Genomic DNA, 22,999 nt, shown 5'->3' with positions numbered 1-22,999 from the left:
TTTCCTTGCATTTGCAGCCATGCTCTCTCTCAATGATCTGAGAGTATGAGCTCCTTTCCCACTAGTGTTGGCTGCAGATCTCAGCTTGGCATTTCCAGGCTGTGCACCATAGCCCTGGGGCAAGCTCATGATTTTTCTTCCCTATATGGCTTGGGGGTGCTAGGGGCAAGGACTTTGGCAGTGGCAATGGCAGAGGGCCTTTCACTTATCTCTTGGGTCTCCACTCCTGAGAAACACAGAGCAGCTGCCAATTGGTATGATTAGCCAGGGTGAAGCAGCTGCGTTGCTGGTCCAAGCCAAGGTACCCTGCCTGTTAGTGAGCAGGGGGCACACAGGCAAGAAAGACTGGCCTGTTCCTCCACAGGGTGGCCACGGCATGCTGGAGGTGTGAGTAAAGCCCTCAGGCCCTTTGTCTCTTCCTAGCCCAAGAGTAGTAACTATGGTACTGCTGTAGCAGCAAGGGCAGAGGGGCTGAGGTGTCTCTGATTTTCCTCCCCAGAGAAGTGCAGAGCCATCATCAACTGAAGGCTTCAGGTTGGGGCAGGGTGACTGTGCTGGTGACCCAGGTAGAGAGACCCTGCCCAATGAGGAGTCACAAGGGCAGGATTCCATGTGGAGAACAGTGTGGTGGCTTTTATGTAAGGAAGCTGCACTGTGCAGGAGGCCCATAATAGTCCTTAAGCTCATTGCTGCCTATCAAGCCTGAGAGTAACGGAGTGGCAAAAATGGCAGGCTGTCTGTTACCTCTGGGAGCCACATCCCAGGGATATACAGAGCTGCTCTCAGCCTGAGAGCTCAGGTAGGGATGCGCCGGCTGTGCTAGCATCCCACCGCAGCGGGCTTTGTCTGGCGAGGTATAGAGGAGGCAAGGCCCTCAGTCCATCTGCTCAACAGCACTGTGGATATGGTCCCTATCCAGAGGGCATGTGAGAGAGTCTGGCCTCCTTTGCTGGCAGAAACACAGCTGCTGGCATAGGGTGTTCAAGAGTCCAATGCCCCTGGGATTTGGCATGTATCTGAACAGTAGCTCTGCTCAGGCTCTGTGCAACTCTTCATATCAGTCTGGAGGCCCTGGATGGAGCAAGTTGGGGAATCTCCTGTGTCCAGGGTTGCAAAGAGTTGTGACAAAAATGTGGGACCTTGGGGGCTCTCACTTGCTGTTTCTCCTCAATGAGGAGCCTACTATGGCTCTACGCCAATCCCAGGTGGGCGGCTGTCCTGTCTCACTCTTCCCTCTTTTCCATGGGCCATGCTGCTTCCTTGATGAATCCCAACGTATCCTCCTGGACAAGCCAGTTGATAAGGTAGGTGTTAACTTGCCACTCTATCTCCTCTCCATGAGAGCAGCACACACTAGCTGCTTCTAGTCAGACATCTTGGAGCTCTCTAATATCGTTTTGAAAATCATATTATTTAAATAAGATTTACATTGATTCTTCTATAATAACAATTTACTTGCTTTCAAAGGAAATTCATTATTTTAATTACCAATAGGAAGATGACTAAATAATTTGGACACTGGCTTCCTTTATTTATTTATTTATTTTTTGGCAACAATTAATAGTCACGGAGCAATAATACCTCACATTCATTTTGTTTTTCACAGTTCACACGATTTTCTATATCATAATATTCATTGACACTTCCTTGTTCATCTAAGGCCTAGTATGCAAATATGTAGCTCCTCTGATAAGGCAGAAAACTTACAGGTGAGATGAAGAAAAATGATAAAAGGGTTGAGCTCTCTATTCCACACATTTAGAGGGAGCTTTTCCTCTGTAAAATCTTATTCCTTACCAAATTCCATCCAAGATTTTTTGTTTTTTTTCTTTTCCATGTTCTTCCCTAACCTCCAAACTTTGTTTTTATTATTTTCTAAATGTTTCTAATCTGTTTTATTCTTACATCTATAGATAGTTTTTGTTTTTATCCTCTGTTCTAATTTCTGATCTTAAAGTCTAATGCCAACTACTTTTATATTTTTAACTTGTAACCTCATGGATACTATAACTTCATTAAAATGTTTAATGCAGGCATCTCCTAACTACCGCCCGCGGGCCACATGCAGCCCCCTGAGGCCATTTATCCGGCCCCCCGCCGCACTTTGGGAAGGGGCACCTCTTTCATTGGTGGTCAGTGAGAGGAGCACAGTATGTGGCAGCCCTCCAACGGTCTGAGGGACAGTGAACTGGCCCCCTGTGTAAAAAGTTTGGGGATGCCTGCTTTAATGTTTTGTCTTTGTTTTAGCCTTTCAAATTTTATTTTACTTGCATGTATTTTATCTACTTTAAAATTATTAAAATTACTGATTTTTCATAAACTCTCTTTCCTAAAAAATTGTTTTAAAAAGATATAATGATCAGTGAAACATGGTAATCCATTCTAAAAATAGGTACTTCTCTGTTTCACTTTAATAAAAATTCATTACAAGAAAAGTCTATTTTTTAAGATCTGTGCCTAGATACTCAGGAGGAGTATATTTAAACAAGCTCCTAGTCAATAAGTCTTATAATGATGGTGACATATGATTTCTTTGTGGGAATTATTTTCTAGTAGTCCTTGTGTCAGGAGTTTCTAAACGGCCATTGGATTTCAAGAAAATGATCCAAACCAAGTGTTATATGAAGATCAATAGAACTATAGAATTAATAAAGACAACTGGCCTTTAGCAAATGAAGCTTCTCTTAGTACGCTTTTTTAGTTTTCTTATTTTCTAGGCAACTTTCCACTCTTTTTCAAAATAAAAGGAAACTTTGGTTACACAGTTTCCCTTAATTTTTTGTACAATTCTTTCCCTAATCTAAAATCAGAGCTATCTCACATAAGCCACGTTCAAGACCAGCCTGAGCAACAATAGTGAGATTTCTCTACATAAAATTTAAAAATTAGCTGGGTATGGTGATGTGCACCTACAGTTCCAGCTTCTCAGAAGGCTGAGGAAGAGTGAGGCTGCAGTGAGCCATGATTGTGCTGCTGCATTCCAGGCTGGGTGACAGAGTGAGACCCTGTCTCAAAAAAAAAAAAAAAAAAGAAAAAGAAAAAAGAAAAAGAAAAGAAAAAAACAAACATTTTAAAAATTCTTTTGAACATATTTATAATAGTTTACATGAAATTTTTGTTTACTATATCCAACATCTGAGCCACCTCAGAGACAGTTTGTACTGACTTTTTCATTATGTGGGTCACATTTTCTTCTTCCTTTGCATTTTTCCTGAGGTTTTATTGAAAACTGGACACTTTAAATAATACGTTGTAGGTTTTCTGGATTCTGATTTCCCCACCCTCAGGAGTTGTGTTGTTGCTGTTTTCTGTATTTTGCTTACTGCTTTTCAGGACTAATTAAATAAATTATATCTCCCTGGGAGTGTGCAGCCACTGAAGTCTATGCTCTACTTTCAATTATTTTCTTCATTTTTAAGCCTGGCTTCCCAGGAGTCACCCTAGGGTCAGTACACCTTGATGTCCACCCAATAACTGGGCTGGGGTTTTACTTAAATATCTTGGGTCAGTAGGGCTTCCACTTTTTGCTGAGGGGACCTGTACATGGATTGGATCACATATTCAAACTTCAGGCAGTTTACAATCTGCTTTGACTTCCACTTTCTGTTTATGTAGGGACTTGTGGTCAGCCAAGAACCAGCAGATAACTGGGGCCATCTTTGACTTCTCCTGAGCATGTCAACAGATCCCCAAGAATGTATTAGAGCTTTAAAATCCCAATATCATTGGCCATATATAGCTTTTACATTTTCAGCTGGTTTAGTTTACCCTAACCAGTATTGCTGCCTTTGGTAGCTGTGATATTGGCCTTTTCCAAAGATTTGCCACTAGTATTGTAATTGCTGTCCCTGGACTTTCCCATGGAGCTCCAAATTAGAGCAGCCACCTCAAGTGGCAGGAAGACAATTGGCCTTTAGCAAATTAAATTTCTCATACTACTGTTTTTTAGTTTTCTTATTTTCTAGATCAAAGAAAATAGCCTTCTCTGTTACCAAGACATAGAGGACAGGAAGGGAAGAAAAGACAGTGGATATAGTCCCAAATTTAAATGTCACAGAGCCTACTTTTCTAACCAATGTTCAATAACTATTGAATAAATGCTTTCAATTTATTGTATGCCTTTGCTTAATTTCCAGATTTTCAAAATAGTTGTTGACAATTCTGCCAGTTTGCCACCACCTCTTGGAGGTAAGGATTTTCCATGTTTCTTGCTCTACAATTCTAAAAGTTCCACCTTCTGATAAACTTTAAGAAGAAATAAGATATCTTCTAGGTATCTACTCAAATAAATGTTAGTCAGAAGTCTAAGGTTGTTGCTAGGCATTATATTATTTTACATCCTGTCTAGCAATAATAATAAAATGCTCCATATCCAAGAAAGAAGTATTGGAATTGGCCTTTTTTTTTTCTTTTCTGGCATTAAACTTAAAAAAACCTTTAAAACATTCATGTTTAAATTTTCTGAAGTGTTTTTAATAATTGCATGTTAATTTTTACCAATATGAAAGAGATTATAACTGGCTTCTGCATTGTTACAATATATGTACATGTAATATTTTGATAAAAAAATAAATAAAAATCTGAATTAAATGTAACCAATTGGGATGATTGGTTTATGATCTGATTGAAAGATAAACACAGAATAGAAACAAGTAAATATATTTTGGATTTTATACAACATATACATTTGTTTTAGGATTAAAGATTAAACCAGTATAACGAAAGTGTGTTTGTGTGTATGTATGTGTATACATATATATACACACACACATATATATATAAAACATTATAACAAAGATCTATCAAAGTATTAAGGAGGGAGAAACTCATTTTTTCCTGGGAATATAAGGTAAGATTTGACAAATAGTTTTATTTATAATAGAGAAGAGAGAGAAGGACATTTTAAATAGAGGGATTAGCATTCTACTAAATTACAGGACTATAAAAATTATCTAATGTGTCAGGAAAGGCCAAGTGGCTGGAATGTGGGGGAGAGAGGAATAAAATTTTAAGGAAATGGGATAGGAAAATTTAGTTGATGCTACTGTGAAGGATCTTGAAAGTCCTATTAAAAAGTATGAAATTCATCTATCAAGTAATCTGAGAAATGACTTGATACTGTCTATATATGAGGAATACAATTCTGCAAACAACAGAAAAGATGAAGTTATGAATAGCAGAAGAGAAAACAAATGGAAAGTCAAATTATTATTTCAAAGTTGGTGTTTTTAAACTCCACAATATCTGTATTATAGACCTTGTTTCAGTTAGAAAAACCAAGATTTTCTTCATTTAATATTGAAATATTTTCCACAAAATATTATGTTTGTGGGACTATTTTTCAACTTTTAGAGTTCTCTTCTAAGTCACCTAAACATAATAAAAAGATAATGTTGATTCATACATGTCATCCCATTAAATGCTTGATTTCTTTCTGCAGAGAAAAAGTAAACATAAAGTAATATAAAACTAAGAGAAATAGAAGGAAAGTACCGGGTACCAATCTCTGACACTAGTCAAGTTATTAGTAAGGTCAGTCCTATTTTTTATTATCTGTAAAGTGAATAAGTTAGTTCAAAGATCCCAAAAGTTTCACCCAGATTTAGATTAAACTCTTTTCGGGTATTTTCGTAAATTCGCTATTAGAAAATTACATAGGTCAACTTAGTTGGCTTGTTTTACTTTACCCAAAGGCCAGCAAATAAATCCTTGATACTAATTCCAAGTTCCAGATCTTTATGTTTTTCGTCAAACAAATGAAGCCGTTTACGTTTCTCAGCTTTTATCTGTGTTGAACCTGTATATTAACAAGTAAAAATATCTTATGACATATTCAAGTAACTAAAACTCATATATAAAACATACCTACATACCCTAGTAAATTCAGTTAATCTTGAAATGACAAATGAGTTATTTTTGAACAAGCTAGAGTCAATCTCATTAATCAAAAGACACAGTCTTCTAAAACAGTATTTTCCTGAAGAACATTCTGTGATAATGAAAACTTTCCATATGTGCACAGTCCATTACTGTAGCCACTGGCTACATATGGCTATTAAATACTTAATGTGCAGCTCCTATGACTGAGTAAATAAAATTTTAATTTATTTTAAAATTTAAATAGCCACACTTGGCAAATGGCTACCAATTTGCTCTAAAATATAAGGGAATAATCTTTGATACTATTAAAACTATTTTGTGCCAATGAAGTGTACTATAATAAGAAGAATATTTGATTTATTTGACTTTACATGTACTTTTCAGTGTTTTCAAGAAAATTTTAACAGTTATCATTGGATCTTACTACAATTCTGAGGTAGTCCATACAGTAAATGCTGCATAAGTAGATTTAAATATGCTTCAGTTTACAAAACAACTTATGAACTCTAGATATAAAGCATTTTTAAAGGAAATAATGAGAACCAAAAATATGCACTAATTCTAATGAAATTCTGGGCCAGTTGTAGTGGCTTAGACCTGTAATCTCAACATATTGTGAGGCTAAGGTGGAAGGATAGCTTGAGACCAGGAGTTCAAGACTAGCCTGGGCAACATAGCAAGACTCCATCTCTTAAAAAAAAGAAAAAAATTTTAAAACTTGCTAAGCATGGTGGCATGCACCTTTAGTCCAAGTTACTCTGGAGGCTGAGGCAGGAGGATGACTTGAACCCAGAAGTTTGAGGCTGCAGTGATCTGTGGTCACACCACTGCACTCAGTCTGAGTGACAGAAGAAGACCCTATCGCAAAACTAAAGAAATAGGCCAGGTGCGGTGGCTCACGCCTGTAATCCCAGCACTTTGGGAGGCTGAGGCGGGTGGATTATGAGGTCAAGAGACCAAGACAATCCTGGTCAACATGGTGAAACTCTGTCTCTACTAAAAATACAAAAATTAGCTGGGCATGGTGGCACGTGCCTGTAGTCCCAGCTACTCGGGAGGCTGAGGCAAGAGAATCACTTGAACCCAGGAGGAGGAGGTTGCAGTGAGCTGAGATCGCACCACTGCACTCCAGCCTGGGTAACAGGAGCAAAACTCTATCTCAAAAAATAAACAAAAAAAAAACCTAAAGAAATAGGAATTCTGGCACATAAATCAAATAATATTTGGTTGTAGTGCTGCTTTATTTGCTTAAATAACACTAGCATTTGACACTCTATTACAAACGACTACAGCAAGAGGCATACTCATTTTTTTTAATGTAATATAGTTATTTTCTGAGAAGAAGAACGATGGAGAAAAAAACTACTATCCTCTAATTTAGTAAATGACATTTTATAGTCACCTGGCATATTGTTTGGAAAGCATGACAATGGTATAAATATACACCATGCAACAATAGCGGCATAAAGAAAACTAATCCACCAAGTCAATTTCCAATCTGGAACATCATTGTTTGTAGTGCTTTAATAGAGAAAATGAAAAAAAAAATCAACTTTAGGTATTTTATTACAACAAAACCATAATCGGAGTGGAGAACCTGAGAGTGAGAGACAGAGGGTTGGAGAGTGAGACAAATGAATTTTTTGTTAATTTGTCACTATTGTTTGTTTTGTTGAAAGGGAGTAATTGTGAGTCCCCAATTATATGCTTCTGTTTTGTCTTATAGGATTCTAATTTTTCCCCTTTTCCTTCTTTTCCTTGGTATCACTTGGTAGACACAAAAGTACTCACTCAAATACTCACAAAAGGTACTTGTTTGTTCCTATTAAACTTTCTTCACCAGAAGCTATATATTTGGAACACTGTCTTTTTAAATCTTATCTCTCCTTTAAAATCATTCTTAAAAATCAAGCACTTAGACCTTTATGGCAAGCCTGGCCCTTTATGTTGCACAACTGAAACTTTTTATGGCATTTAACCCTTTCAGTTACAAATACATTGAAATCCCTTTCTTCTAGTCCCTTCTCTGAAGTCTCAGATTTAGTGTGAATGTATCCTTCTAGTTATTATTTCAAATTCACCTGTAGGACCCTTTGTTAAGCTCTCTGTCTTCTGTCTTCTCTGCAATTTTTCTTCATCTGCCTTTGCTCACCATAAAGCCTTGCAGTGGGGAAGGTGATATGGGAAAGTAAAGGATCCTATGCTGGGATTTGTTATTATTCGCTTTTTAGTCATAATTATTTTGCAGTTTAAGCATACTTTGTCTTCAGTTAATACTGAAACCATGGATTTGTGAGAATTTTCACAGTTGTAAAGCTATTCTGTCATTTAGGGAGGATATCAGGGGAAGTTGATTAATACATAGACACCATCGTCTTCCACTCTGCACACATTTAAGACCCCCTTCAAACAGCCATTGTGGGAAAATGCCTACATCGACAGGAAACACAGTTTTGGAAGTGCTGGGTTTTCATGAGTGTTTCTATTGCCAGCCAAGACCTGGTGAGTAACTTGCTTATAGGCCTTGTTTTTTATAGAATGTACACAGTCTTATTCACTGATGGGACAACTCATTATCCACTGCAAGCATTATTAAGGAATAGAAATTCCACTTTTCCTAGGGTTGCAGTCTTGATTTCCATTACCCACTTGTCATACACATCTGCATATGCTACACTCAGGAAGTTTCAATTCCAGATTGTCACTAGGGCTGCATGTTTCCTCACTGATTATTATATTCAGGAGATTTTTTTTCACTTTTGAACCCAGCTATGCATTCTAACTACATACATTATATTACATGTGATCATTACACATGTATATATAATTGTGTACCCAGAAGAGTTAGGGAAATCAACTAAAAAGAAAACTTATCAATTGGGGAAAACAATATAAAGGTTACATATAAAATACGGAGATTCCACACACAATATTTAAAAAAGTATGAAATGCCTAAGAACAGGCTTAATGAAATACGTTCAAACGTATTACATCTAAAATAGTTACCACTACCAGGGCTCATCATATAACCTAGAAGAATAAAAATTAGAAGGAAATTAACACAAAACCTAGTTGCCATGGTCCCTGCATCATTATTAGTGACAAGGTCTAAGTTTACCACCACATCTGCCTTCTTTTACCACCTATTGTATGAATGCCTTACCCTCAGCTAGCACCTTGGTTGGAAAGGATACTTCACCTGGTGAGGTGACCTAACTATTGTCCTATTCCTATAGGATCTGAACCTTAGTGGTATTTTCTTTAATGAGTTGAGGCAGTTATTTAAAGAGAATTACTGGGCCATGTGAATACTAAGAATCAGGTAAACCCCCTGGATTTCAAACAAAGTTATGACTGTCTCTGTTATATAGCAGAAACCCATTCCTCCCCAACCAGTAACTCAAAATATTCACATTAGTTAGTATTGTGATTCTCTTTTTTTAACTTTTATTTTAAGTTCATGGCTACATGTGCAGGATGTGGAGGTTTGTTAAACAAGTAAATGTGTGTCTTTGGGTATATACTCAGTAATAGGATTCCTAGGTTGAATGGTATTTCAGTCCCTAGGTCTTTGAGGAATTACTACACTGTCTTCCACAATGGGTAAACTAATTTACACTCTCACCAACACTGTAAAAGAGGTCTCACCCAATGAGGAGGAGTGGAACTAGGTTTCATTTAAAGAAGCTGTCTGGCCACGCCTTGGCAAAGCAGTTGTGTTGTACTGGGATAACATCTCCAACCTGCTCAGCTTGGACTCTGCAAAGTCCTCAGCTTGGAATAGCTGAGTTGTCTGAACAACCAAGATGATGGCCTACCCCTTCACCCAGGAGCTCTTTCCCATCTCAGCCAGGTGACTGGCTAGAATTCCAGCCCAGTGGGGTCTTGTCTTGTGAGGTGCTGTGAAAATGGGGCCTGCAGAATAACCCTGCTCAGCCCCTGGATATGGCCCCCTTCCTAGGGGTATGTACAGACCTCCCTTTTTGCCTGAGTTGCAGTCATCTTTGCTGGGGATCCTGGAGCCAGAGTAGGTAAATCTTACAGGTTTCTGTGCATGCCTAAGCAGTTGCTCTGCCAAGACTCCACATAACTCTGTATGTCAGACCCAAAGCTCTGGGGGAGTGGGTACAGGAGGAAATCATCTGATCCAATGGTTGCAAAGATCCATAGGAAAAGTATCGTTTTCCAGAGTCACATGTTTACTCACCACTTCCCTAGGTTGAGGGTTGGAGTTCCCTTGGCTCCATGTTACTCCCAGGTGGATAATTGCCTTGCCTTTTCTTCATTCTCTGCAGGTCAAGCTGTTTCCTTGAGCAGTCCCAATGTGAGTACCTGGATATTTCTATTGAAAGTGCTATATTCACTTCTTTTGCTCCTCTGTGAATGCCACACTGTAGCTGCTTCTAATCAGCAATTTTGACTCCACCTCCTAGACTCTCTTTCACTACTTGTTAATTCAGGGTCATCAGAATTTGCAACTGACTGAGAACATTATACTTCTTTATGTATCAAAAGCATGTCCCATTGGGAGTAAGGATCTCCAAACCCATTAAGCTCAAAAGTACAGAAAATGAAAGCAAAAATTCACCCAGTAGAATATTTCATGTAAAAATGAGATGATCTGCTTCCAACCTTTGGTTCCCAGAACCATGCAACCATATGGGGGAGATAGCACCACAAAGAATTGTTTGGATCAATGCATAAAATGAATCTTGCAGACAGTAATCTAGCTTCAAATATTAGTATCTTCATAACAGTTGAGGGTATGGAGTCATTACACCATTCTATCAAGCCAGTTGTTTCTGGACAATGGAGTACAGAGTAAGACCAATGAATTCTGTAGTTATCATACAGTCAAACTTCCTTTGTCTTGTCATATATTTCTTAGAAACAAAATTATATGAGATATTATAGGGATGTATAAGGCATTTGTAAGTCTGTGGATGGTGGTACTGGCAGAAACACTGCAGGTAGAGAAGAAAAAACCCTGTCTAGAATATGTATCTTTCCCTGTAAAGAGAAAATTACTGTTTCCTCTACATTAAAAGAGGGCCAGTGTAATCAGCCTGACAACAGATGGTCAACTTGTCTTTCCAAAATTGCATCACATTGGAAACTCAAGGTTGGCTTCTACTATTGACCACTTGGATAATCAGCAAGAGTAATATTAAATTCCTAGTGAATATAATTAATTAGAGATTGTTCTTGGTAAGAAGTTCATGTTAGTGCTCTGATACAAAGTCACCATTCCTATATCATGACCATTTTTCTCTCTTTTAAAAAAATTATTTCAATAGGTTTTTAGGCAACAGGTGGTGTTTGGTTACATGGCAAAGCTCTTTTGTGGTAATCTCTGAGATCTTGGTGTACTCATCACCTGAGCAGTGCACACGATACCCTTTTATCCCTTGCCACACTCCCATGCTTCCCCTGAGTCCACAAAGTCCATTGTATCAACAGTATGCCTTTGTATCCTCATAACTTAGCTCCCACTTATGAGTGATAACATGCAATGTTTGGTTTTCCATTTCTGAGTTACTTAGAATAATGATCTGCAATTCCATCCAGGTTGCTGCAAATGCCATTATTTCACTACTTTTTATGGATGAGTAATATTTCATTATATATGTATAGAATATACATATATTATATATATATATTTGGCTTGTCTGCTTATTCTGCTGATTATTACATTTGCTGTGCAGAAGCTTTTTAGTATAAGTCCCATTTATTTATCTGTGTTTTTGTTGCATTTGCTTTTGGGTTCTCAGTTATGAAGTCTTTGCCTAAGCCAAGTCTAGAAGAGTTTCTCCAATGTTTTCTTCTAAAATTTTTATGACATCAGGTCTTACATTTAAGTCTTTGACCCATCTTGTGTTGATTTTTGTATAGGTGAGAGATGAGAATCCAGTTTCATTTTTCTACATGTTGCCTGCCAATTATCTCAGAACCATTTGTTGAATAGGGTGCTCTTTCCTCAGTTAATGTTTTCATCTGCTTTGTCAAAGATCAGTTGGTTGCAAGTGTTTGGTTTTATTTATGGGTTATCTATTCTTTCCCATTGGTCTGTGTGCCTACTATTATGCCAGTATCATGCTATTTGGTAACTACAGCTTTGTAGTAGTTTGAAGTCCAGTAATATGATGCTTCTAGATTTGTTATTTTTGCTTAGTCTTGCTTCGGCTATGTAGGATCTTTTCTGGTTCCACATGAATTTTAGGAAAGCATAGAGAGAATGATTCATGACACTGGATTTGACAATTATTTTTTGGATATTACTCCCAAAGCCCAGACAGCAAAGCAAAAACATACAAATGCACTACATAGAGCTTAAAATCTTTTTTTACACTAAAGAAAAGAATTGGTGAAGTGAAAAGTAGCCTGCAGAATGGGAGAAAGCATTTGAAAACCATGTCCTGAAAGAGGCTAATATTCAGAATATCTAAAGAACTTAAACCCAATAGCAACAAAAGAAATCTGATTTAAAAATGGCCAAAGGACTTGGATTGATACTTTTCAAAAGAAGATATACAAATGGCCAAGAAGCATATGAAAATATATTTAATATTACTAATAATCAGGGAAATGCAAATCAAAACCATAATAAGGTATCACCTCGCATCCATTAGGATGGCCACCATCAGAAAAATAAACAAATACGAAAAACAAATATTCATGAGGATGTGGAGGGATTGGAACTCTGTGCACTGCAGGAAATGTAAAATGGTGCAGTCACTATAAAAAAAAGCATAAAAGTTTAAAAAAATAAAATTAGAAAAATAGAATTACCATATGATTCAGCAATCCAATTTCTGAGTATATATACAAAAGAATTAACGACAGGATCTCTGTGGGATATTTGTACACCTATATTCATTGCAGCATTATTCACAATGGTGAAGAGCTGGAAGCAACTTAAATGTCCATTGAAAAATCAATGAATAAAGCCAGTGTGGTATGTACAATAATACAGTGGAGCATAATTGAGCCTTAAATGAATAAGGATATCCTGTTATATACTACAACAAGCATGAAACTTCAGGATATTATTCAAAGTGAAATAAGTCAATCACAAAAAGACAAATACTGCATGATTCCAGTTTCATAAGGTACCTGAAATAGTCAAACTCTCAGAAACAGAAAGTAGAACAATGATTGTATTTTTCAAGATGCAAAAGTTCTAGATGTATATTGCAAGACAATGCGCATACAGTTAACAGTATAGTTCTACACACTTCAAAATATTCAAGATGCCTACTTTAGATGTATTTATATGTACATATATGTGCATATGTCACACTTGTATATATTTTTCTAAAACCATGGTTATTACAAATTAAATATATGTTTATTTATAAGCTATGGCATCTATTTAGTAAACATTTTATACAATGTAAACAAAAGAAAAAAATAATGCTTACTTTTCTGCAGCAGTACTATGCTCATGGACCTTAACTAGTGGGGCTCCTATCACATAACCCAGAGCATATCCAATGATTTCTGAACATTCTGCAATACCTATAAAATAAACATTGAACATCAAGCAATTTTATAAGCCAGCTTTGTTATGATAAAAATTAATTGACTAAAATTGATTACTTCTGAAAGCTTTGCACAGCATTCTGTATTAGTCAGAGTTCCCCAGAGAAACAAAACCAATAAAAGAGAGAAAAACAGGAATGGAAAATCAAACATCATATGTTCTCACAAGTGGGAGCTAATCCATGAGGATGCAAAAGCGTAAGAATTATATAACGGACTTTGGGGACTCAGGAGTAATGGTGGGAGGGAGGTGAGTGAAGGATAAAAGACTGCACATTGGGTAGAGTGTATGCTGCTTGGGTGATGGCTGCACCAAAATAAATCACCACTAAAGAACTTATCTAACCAAATACCACCTGTTCCCCCAAAAATTATTGAATTTAAACAAACAAAAATAAAAATAACTTTCAAAAAACACACAAAGAAAAAAAACAGAGAGCTTCATTTTAAGGAATTGACTCATACAAAATACAATTATGAGGCCTAGCAAGTCCCAAATTTGTAGAGAAGGCCAGCAGGCTGGAAATTCAAGTAAGAGTTGATGTTACAGTCCAGATAGAACTGCTTCTTCAGAAAACCTCAGACTTTCCTCATAGAACCTTCAACTGATTGAATGAGGCCCATCCACATTATGAAATCAGTTTTACTCAAAATCTACTGATTGTAAATATTCATCACATCTAAAAGTGACCATCACCAAAACATCTAGATTAGTGTTTGTCTGTACAACTAGGCGTCATAATTTAGCCAAGCAAACACATAAAACTAATCATAATACATATTATCCAATACATGTATTGGAGAAACTCAGTATATAATTCATTATACCTTATTTACATATTTCATATAAATTAAATATATGTAGTATATTTATATTTAATATATCACAAAGTATATTTATATTTAAAATAATTATAAATTCAAAATACCTTATTTTATTTCAATTTGGGTGCTCTAGCAAGATACTTTAACGTTATCATTACCTCTTCACCCTTCACCTTAGCTACCAGGGTGTCAGGATGTCTCAATACACCTTTGCAGTAAGTATATAAAAACAACTTAAATTTTCAGAAGTGATAGTTAGATAACCCTGTAGAAATAGATGATCTACCAGGACCAGAATCTATTGCAATATAAGAGAGTACAGATTACCCTGAGATATAGCCAGGTTTTCTTATTGTAGGATACAATAGCATAAGAGATTGTAAATAGGGATAGTATGCTATTATTCATTAAATATACATACACATATATAAATATACATATTTATAAATGTACATACACATATCCATAAAAAGGATGATTTTTATTACTTAAGAGAGTATTTTTTGTTTGTTTGTTTGTTTTTTTGAGACAGAGTCTTGCTCTGTCACCCAGGCTGGAGTACAGTGGTGGCATCTCAGCTTGCTGCAATCTCTACCTCCTGGGTTTAAGTGATTTTCCTTCCTCAGCCTCCAGAGTAGCTGGGATTACAGGTGCTCACCACCACACCTGGCTGATTTTTTTTGTATTTTTAATAGAGACAACAGTTTCACTGTGGCTTTTCACTCCTGACCTCAAGTAATCCGCATGCCTTGGCCTCCCAAAGTGCTAGGATTACAGGCATGAGGCACCATGGCCTGATGAAAGTATAGATTTTTTTCAATTGCTCTGTATATTTTCAGTGACATTCAGGTGACTTGTCTGGAATCTCAAATCTCAAACAGCTCTTCAGAATTAGGTGAATCAATGTGATTTAAAGGTTTAGCATACCAGTTATCATTTATTACAATGTTATCATAAGGGCTAATAGTACTTCTATATCAGTTTAGACATGCATACCAAAATTCAAGGAAAATTCAAAACGGGTCAATCACATTAGAGGGGGTAAAAACTTGCCTATATAGGTACCAGCTGAGTGTGTAGAAACACTTTCTTCAATAAAGGTTATTCCAAGGACATAAAGAGGCATTGCTGCTATTCCTTGAACAGTCTGCCCAAGGGTGAAGAAAGACAAGTATTTTGATTGAAACGATGCACGCCTCTGGCAACGAGTAACAACCTTTGTTTCTTCGCAAATATCTTTTGAAAAGACAATAATTATAGTTTTGTTAATTGAACTTAAAAGTTAAACATACAACAAATGTGCAGTATTCTTTATCAAATATTTTACAAGCTATTTCCAAAATTATACATTTTTATTTTAGTTAACATGTCATTTACACTGAATGTAGTAATACTGCAATCAATCAATATGTCATCAGAAAAAATGCCATTATAAAATTTGGGCTAGACACAGCACACAGCTGTAGTACCAGATACTCAGAAAGCTGAAGTGAGAGGATTGTGACAAGCCTGGGCAACATACTGTGACCCCATCTCCAAAATAAAAAAAGAAAAGAAATTGTGTGGGAATCCTGCAAAAGATGCATATATTATAAACCAAAATATAAATGTGCATGCTACACATAGCACATATTCCTCTTAAATTTGGCATCCTGTTCCCCGGGCTTTTGACCCTAGGCCAAAAGTATTTCTAATGTTCTAGATTTTATCAAAGAGTACCTTCTGAGTTTAGTTTTATGTCCACCTCTTTAACAATCTTTATGTTAAGTTTGTCTCCTTCTGATTAAATAACTTCCCATTTTAGACCCACTAACTTTCAGAACATAGGTTCATAAGGAGAAGGCATTACACAGTATACATTTCTTTCCATTAGAGTTAGTCATTATGTGGTCATCCACTAGATTTTAATTTCCTTCAGGTCACAGTATATTTCTTATACATTTTTTCTTCAGATGGTTATAAAACAGTATTAAGTAAATGCTTGTGTAATTATTATTTGTTTGTAGGTTGGTAGATCCAGGCAATTGTATTAGATTATATTGTACAGGTCATTTTGCTTGACATTTAACAAATGCTTTTAAATTATATTGTGGAAGCCCTATTAAAGTGCAGATTGCAAAATAGTATACAAATGAACCTTTTCAGCTGGCTTAGTATCCATGTGAAATGATTTTGACTCCATATCAAGTGGGAGGTAGTCTCTAGAACTATCATTCAAATGCTGAAGGTTCAGTTTTATACAGACCTATTAACTTGTGATATCAGTGTCTATGTGATACTTCCAACATCCTGGCCTCTTAGTTCCTTGAACTTTTTTGCTGTTATGCACCGTACTCCACCTGCCTTGGCTAGTGCTATAGTTTGGCTCTGTGTCACCACCCTCACCTCATGTGGAATTGTAATTCCCAATGTTGTGGGAGGGAGGTGGTGGGAGGTGACTGAATCATGGGGGCGGATTTTCCCCTTGCTGTTCTCATGATAGTGAGTTCTCACAAGATCTGGTTGTTTGAAGGTATGTAACACTCCCCACTTTGCTCATCTCCTGCCACAATGTGAAGATGTGCTTGCTTCCCCTTCACCTTCCACCATGATTGTAAGTTTCCTGAGGCCTCTCCAGGCCTCCTATATAGTCTGTAGAACTGTGAGTCAATTAAATCATCTTTCTTTATAAATTACCCAGTCTCAGATAGTTCTTTATAGCAGTCTGAGAAGAAACTAAAACAGCTAGTCATTTTAAATGTCAAAAGTAATAACTACAACCCTTTTCTAATAATAATTTCAAGCATCTACATTCTAACCACCACTATCTTTCCAGCTGACTCTTTCTAGCAATGCACTGCCAAAAATCCTTAAAATTTATCAGGGCATATAATCCATTGATTTTGCTCCTTTTCACTATCCCAACGTCCCCTTTACATCCTTACTTCTTTCACTATCATCTAAACACTTTTACTTCTCTTGCTGTCTTTCAGATGATGCAACCCCATGGTAAAACTGCAACCCTACTCAAAATAACTCTTTTTCCCACTCCCTATATGCACTTTTAAAGCTTGACATGATTGTACAACCGTGCATATCCTACTTTGAATTCATGATTAACAAACTCAAGGAAGTCCTTTATGCTTCTGATAATCATAAAATGTGTGCCTAATCTATTTACTCTTCCCTTCTCAAAGAAAATTCAAGTTGTTTGTTTCTCTTCTCCTAGGGATCACAGTCCTGAGCTTCCTACTGACAAACATCTGAAAATAAATGTTTTCTATCAATAGAATAAAACTAATCATTAACTTCCTCTGTTATGACATATGTGTACACTAGGATGTGTACATTAGTTAATTAGCAAACTTGATCATATAAACCAATATGGATGAATGGACTATTATCACAGTCTATTTTAAGTTCCTTAAGCCAAGGTTTGAATAAATATTGAATAAAGGTTTGAATAAAGCCAAGGTTTGAATAAATATTTGAATAAATATTGATTTGATGCATGACAGTATATTTAAAACCTTACCTTCAATTGCTGCCTTACTTTGATAACCTTTTTCAGTAAATGATGGAAAAGCACATAAAAGTGATCCAAATCCTACTAAAAAGGAGGAAACTACAAAGCATGTTACTTTTTTTCTGTCTCCATAGAATGCTACAAATATTACTACCAGGGCAGACGAAATATCATAACTGAATTGAAGTGCCAAATTTTCAATGGTTTTCACATAATATTGCCTCTGAAAATCACCAATGCTGACATCTATAAGACCAAAAATCACACCTAAAATGTAAAAGGAAAAAGAGAAAGCAATGATATGCATTTTAAGATGTTGTCATTATGATTATTACAAAGCAAAATTTAAATTACATAATGCAAGTTTATTTTACATTATTCTGAATGTTTAAAAGCTGCAAGAAAGTAACAATTGCTTTTCTAAAACACAAATAGGCCATAACCTCTACAAAATATTTGCTAATTGAATTTTCGAAGCTATTTTTTAACTACCTCTATGAGTAATTTCCTCAATAAAAGTGATTTTTGTATCATCTCACTTAGTACTGATCTTTATTTTAATGTATTGCATTTCAAATTATAAAAAATTAAAACTATTACTAATATAATATTTACCTACCATTCAGAATAGGAAATAAAACATTATCAAAATAGTTAACGCCAGATGCAAAGTTTCCAAAATCGTTTTTCTCCCTCCCTTCCATAATCAGTATCCTGTGTTTAAATTTTACCGTTTTTTAGCCTTTTTAACATTTTTGACAATGTCTCTATCCTTAGACAATATCAAGTATTGTTTTTCATGTTCTTGAATATGAAGTAAATGGTACCATATTATGTGTATTTCGATTACTCAACATCCAACTAGGAAAAAATTAGTCATAAACACACTAAGAATTTGAAACAAAATTAACTGAGTAGGGATTGATTACAAAAGTAGTACATTAGTTGGAGTCCAAATGGTTACTAATAAAAATTCCTGATATCTATGCAACCAAAGTAACTGGAGCATGGGCTGCTTCTACTATTGCTGTGGCTGCTGCTGTTAGAACTACAATCACTACCTTCTTTTGCAGGAAGCCAGGAGCTCACAGTCTTCCTAATGCTATGACAAAGAGCTCACCTGCTGATTCTGATGCTCTTGCAGGTGCCAGAGCCGGAGTCCATGAGCTCTGTGCTGCTGGTAGCACCACATTTATTCTTGAACATAAATCTGGGAGCTTTTAATCACCCAGAGTTGCTCCTGTTGCCAAAAACACCACCAGAAACAGAAAGGAAAAGAGTCTTCCCTTTCCCCTTTTTCAAATCTACTGCCACAGATTCACTGGCAACACGTAAGTGGAAATCAGCTGGCCCCCAGCAACTCTGGGAAGTGTAGTTTCAGGCTTCCCATTCCCTTGCAAATAAAGAGTGAGTAATGGAGTTCATGGCCAACAGACAAATGCCTTGCAGAGTTTATCTTTCAGACTCTTTGATATACATTTTCATTCTTCTTCCCATATTTAAACTTTCATATCAAATAAGTATCAGTATCATCACCCTTCTGCCTAATTGTATCACAATTATCATTTTACAGAGATGCTCTTACTGTTTCCCCAAAAATGAGAGATACATAGTCTAATCAATCAGCATGTCTATCTCAGTGTAATGCTAATCCTTCAGTTTAATCACAAACCTAAAAACCAAATTGCAAAAATAACCACCAATAATTAAGCAAATATATCACAGGCCTAACTAAATTTTTGAGGGAAATGTATTGCCAAAGAAACCACAACCCAGATTTGGAGCCACAGCTAGTTTTAGCAGACCAGTACCAGTAGGAAACAAGATATAATAACTTTGCTGCACCCAGAATGAGAATTTTCTTTAATTCTTACATTAGATGTGGCCAAGGAGGATAACGGCCAATGTAGAAAATAAGTCCTGTCAGTAACTGAATTTATCTCTAAGTTGGGGATATCAATTCCTCTTCTAATTGAGGCATATTCTATAATCTAGAGATTAATTTACATGGTTCTCTACTTTAAGTAAATTATTAATAGAAAAATAATATAGGAAAGGGGAGGAAGGCAGAAAATAACCAAGACATATAAATATATAAACATACAGACAGACAAATGTCCATATGACATATTTGTGTGTGAACACATAAGATAAACAAGTAAGAGGAAATGCAGAGCTGCTACAAGTTTTGTTACTCTAAGTGATTATGAGACTACAGTTGATATTATAACTTCCTTCTTCTACTATTCACTCCCTCTTTTACCCCTTTATCCCAGATAACATACATAGGTTGCGCTCTCAAAGTGCATATCCCATCCTATAGGACAGCACTACAAACTTGTTGTCTACTACTGGGAGTGGTTGATTGTTGTCTGCTACTAGGAGATTTATCTGAGTCTTCAAAAGACTCATCATTATCTATAAGACCAAGAGCTTCTGGTTATTGAGATATGTAGTAAAATCAGTGAATTCCATGAACGTGAACCTTCTGCTATACTTCTTTACTGTAAAATGAGTTCCTTGATTAGAAGCAATGTGTTGCTAAAGATTATTATAATGATTTATGTGGTATTCATTATGTCTGGTTATGGTAGCATTAGCACAACCACGATGACAATAGAAGAACCCATATCCAAAATCAATGTCTAATTTAGTGAGGAAAAATTATTGTCCACTTCATAACAGAACCAGAACTGTATAATCAACCTGCCTCCAGGTAACTGGTTGGTTTCACTAAGGAATTCAGCCAGTACCTAGACTATCTTGACTTTTCCTGGTAGCAAGGCAGGCATTCAGCAGTCCAATAGCCAGACCAGCTCTGGTGAAGATAAGGCCATGTATTCACCTCTTATATAACCTCCATCCTTGATGTAATTGTTACTATAAATAAGACCCTATTGAACAAGAGGTAGAATGGCGAGGGAAAGAGACTAGAAATATTCATATCCATCTATTTCATTATTGACAGCCTCTTGTGCAATGGCTTTCTTTTGGTGAACATGCATTCACATAGGATAACTCTACTCATGTGGAGAGACACGTCACTTACACAGCGTTCCTAATTACCAAATAGTCAAATCATTAGGCAATGTTCAGCTATAGCTGACAATCAGATATACTGCTCAATGTTCTGTCCACTGGGAGGATTTCCTTTTTCCTCTACTGTTTAGGGCCTCCTTTGACTACGTCTATAATGCTACCATAGCATACTACTACCATTGAAAAACCACAGAGGCTCACCAAAAATTGTACCCTTTCTTAATAGTGGGTGGTAGAATAGCACACATTTTTCCTTCATTTTGGAAGACAGTGTGTCCAATATACTCCAAACCATTTGGTGTCTAGAAACATTACTGAAGTGGCACACTAATTTTTGGTATATAGGATATTTTCTCATAGGGTAGTGTTAATGATTCTTGGAAGGCTGGGTCTGATTTGAGTTATTAATCTGGCGGCAATGGGGTATGGGATGGGTTATAAGATGAGGCCAGGTGAGGCTCAGGTGAGGTCAACTCAGTGTCTTCAAGCAAGGAATTTTGTTCTCTTTAGATATAGGAGAAATAAGTGTTCCTACCAGCAAAGAAGGTCCAGGATTTGGGGTTTCATGGTTCTCAGAATCACCAAATTTCACCCAAATGCCTTTATCCTAATTCTCAGAAGTTTTATTTTTCTGAAATCAATGTCCCAACTCTCACAGAAGTGATCTGGTGAATTTGTGAGTTCAACTTATGCTTCAATTCTGCTGCCTGTGAACAAGTTAGTATTGACCAAAATAAACAGTATGTGGCTAAAAATAAGAGTTCCTTATGAAACTGAGAGAAGTTCACATATTTCCTAACCATATCCTAAACTTTTCATTTTGCTTCTATAAATTTTTCAATGGAGTCAAAGATTCCACCATAGGAGTCAATTGCAGCAGCTGTTTTGTCTTTCAAAGTCTTGCCTTCAATAAGAACTTTATCCTAGGCAGTAATTTAAATGACTTTTTCGTTGCTACATGCCATGGATTTCTAGGGAACCACAATTCACAGTCACAAATATCACTACTTTCATTGGTTTCAAGCTCAGTCACACCAAACAACCAATTCCAGATTTCCATCTTTGAGGGTTTGTTAGTTTGTTTTGTTTTGTTTTTCCTGGTTCAATGACTGGTACAGAATATTATATCAAAGGTCGTTATTGGCCAGCTGTGGTGGCTCACACCTGTAATCCCAGCAGTTTGGGAAGCCAAGGAGAGTGGATAACCTTAGGTTATCCCAGGTAGCTAGGACTACAGGTACACAACATCATAAGCAGCCAATTTTTTGTAGAGACTGGGTCTCACTATGTTGAACAGACTGGTCTTGATCTCCTGGACTCAAGCAATACTCTTGCCTCTAGACTGTGTTTAATGTTTGCTGCTGCAAACATTAAATTATTTCTAAATTATGGGTCACAATTTTATCTTTTCTTTGCATGCTGGTATTGTATGCCAGACATTGTATACAGTATATTGAAAGAAGTTTGCATTACCTTGTCTTCCTTTAAAAAGTGCTGAGTGTTGTTCTGAAGACACTTAATTCACTTGTAACTTTCCTTGGTCCTTTTAATGCTTTGTTTTAGGTTTTCTTTTCAGATGGAGGTGGCGATCTAGAGTAGTCCTTTTAAAAGGGCAAGGTGCTTAATTCTAAAATGTGTCTTTTTTTTAATCCCCGAGTGCTAGGATTACAAGTGTGAGCCACCACACCTGACCAGTCTCAATAAATGTAAAAAGATTGAAATCATACAAAGTATCATCTCTGACCAAAATAAAATAAAACTAGAAATAACAGACATGAATTAGAAAAGTCCACAAATATGTGAAAATTAAACAATACATTTCTAAATAATCAATGGGTCAAATAAGAAATCAAAACTGAATTAGGGCTGGGTGCAGTGGCTTACACCCATAATCCCGAAACTTTGGGAGGCTGAGGCAGGCAAATCACTTGAGATCAGGAGTTCAATACCAGCCCAGGCAACATGGTGAAACCCCATCTACAAAAAATACAAAAATTAGCTGAGCACAGTGGCATGTGCTTGTAGTCCCAGCTACTCAGGAGGCTGAAACAGGAGAATCACTTGAGCCCAGGAAGTAGAGGGTGCAATGAGCTGAGGTCATGCCATTGCACTCCAGCCCAGGCAACAGGAGTGAAACTCTGGTTCAAAAAAACAAACAAACAAAGAGCAAAAAAAAGTGAAATCAGAAAATATAGTGAGATCATCAAA

The 22,999-nt window shown here is 36.5% G+C and overlaps 1 protein-coding gene across 2 annotated transcripts in view; it reads right to left on the bottom strand.

Moving 5' to 3' along the window:
- SLCO6A1 (solute carrier organic anion transporter family member 6A1) overlaps positions 1 to 22,999 on the bottom strand; it is a 92,177-nt gene that overhangs the window by 63,476 nt on the left and 5,702 nt on the right. For both annotated transcript variants that reach the window (XM_003920939.3, XM_010340122.2), the window contains exons 2-6: positions 17,762 to 18,019; positions 15,301 to 15,483; positions 13,302 to 13,398; positions 7,283 to 7,401; positions 5,688 to 5,797 (exon numbers count right to left, since the gene is read on the bottom strand). In XM_003920939.3, the coding sequence (XP_003920988.2) occupies positions 5,688 to 5,797; positions 7,283 to 7,401; positions 13,302 to 13,398; positions 15,301 to 15,483; positions 17,762 to 18,019 (767 nt within the window). The remainder of the gene's footprint in view (positions 1 to 5,687; positions 5,798 to 7,282; positions 7,402 to 13,301; positions 13,399 to 15,300; positions 15,484 to 17,761; positions 18,020 to 22,999) is intronic.

Source organism: Saimiri boliviensis, chromosome 1 (genome assembly GCF_048565385.1).
Source record: "Saimiri boliviensis isolate mSaiBol1 chromosome 1, mSaiBol1.pri, whole genome shotgun sequence".
Lineage (NCBI taxonomy): Eukaryota > Metazoa > Chordata > Mammalia > Primates > Cebidae > Saimiri > Saimiri boliviensis.
The sequence above is the reverse complement of the archived record's forward strand: the minus strand, read 5'-3'. Positions and strand labels throughout refer to the sequence as shown.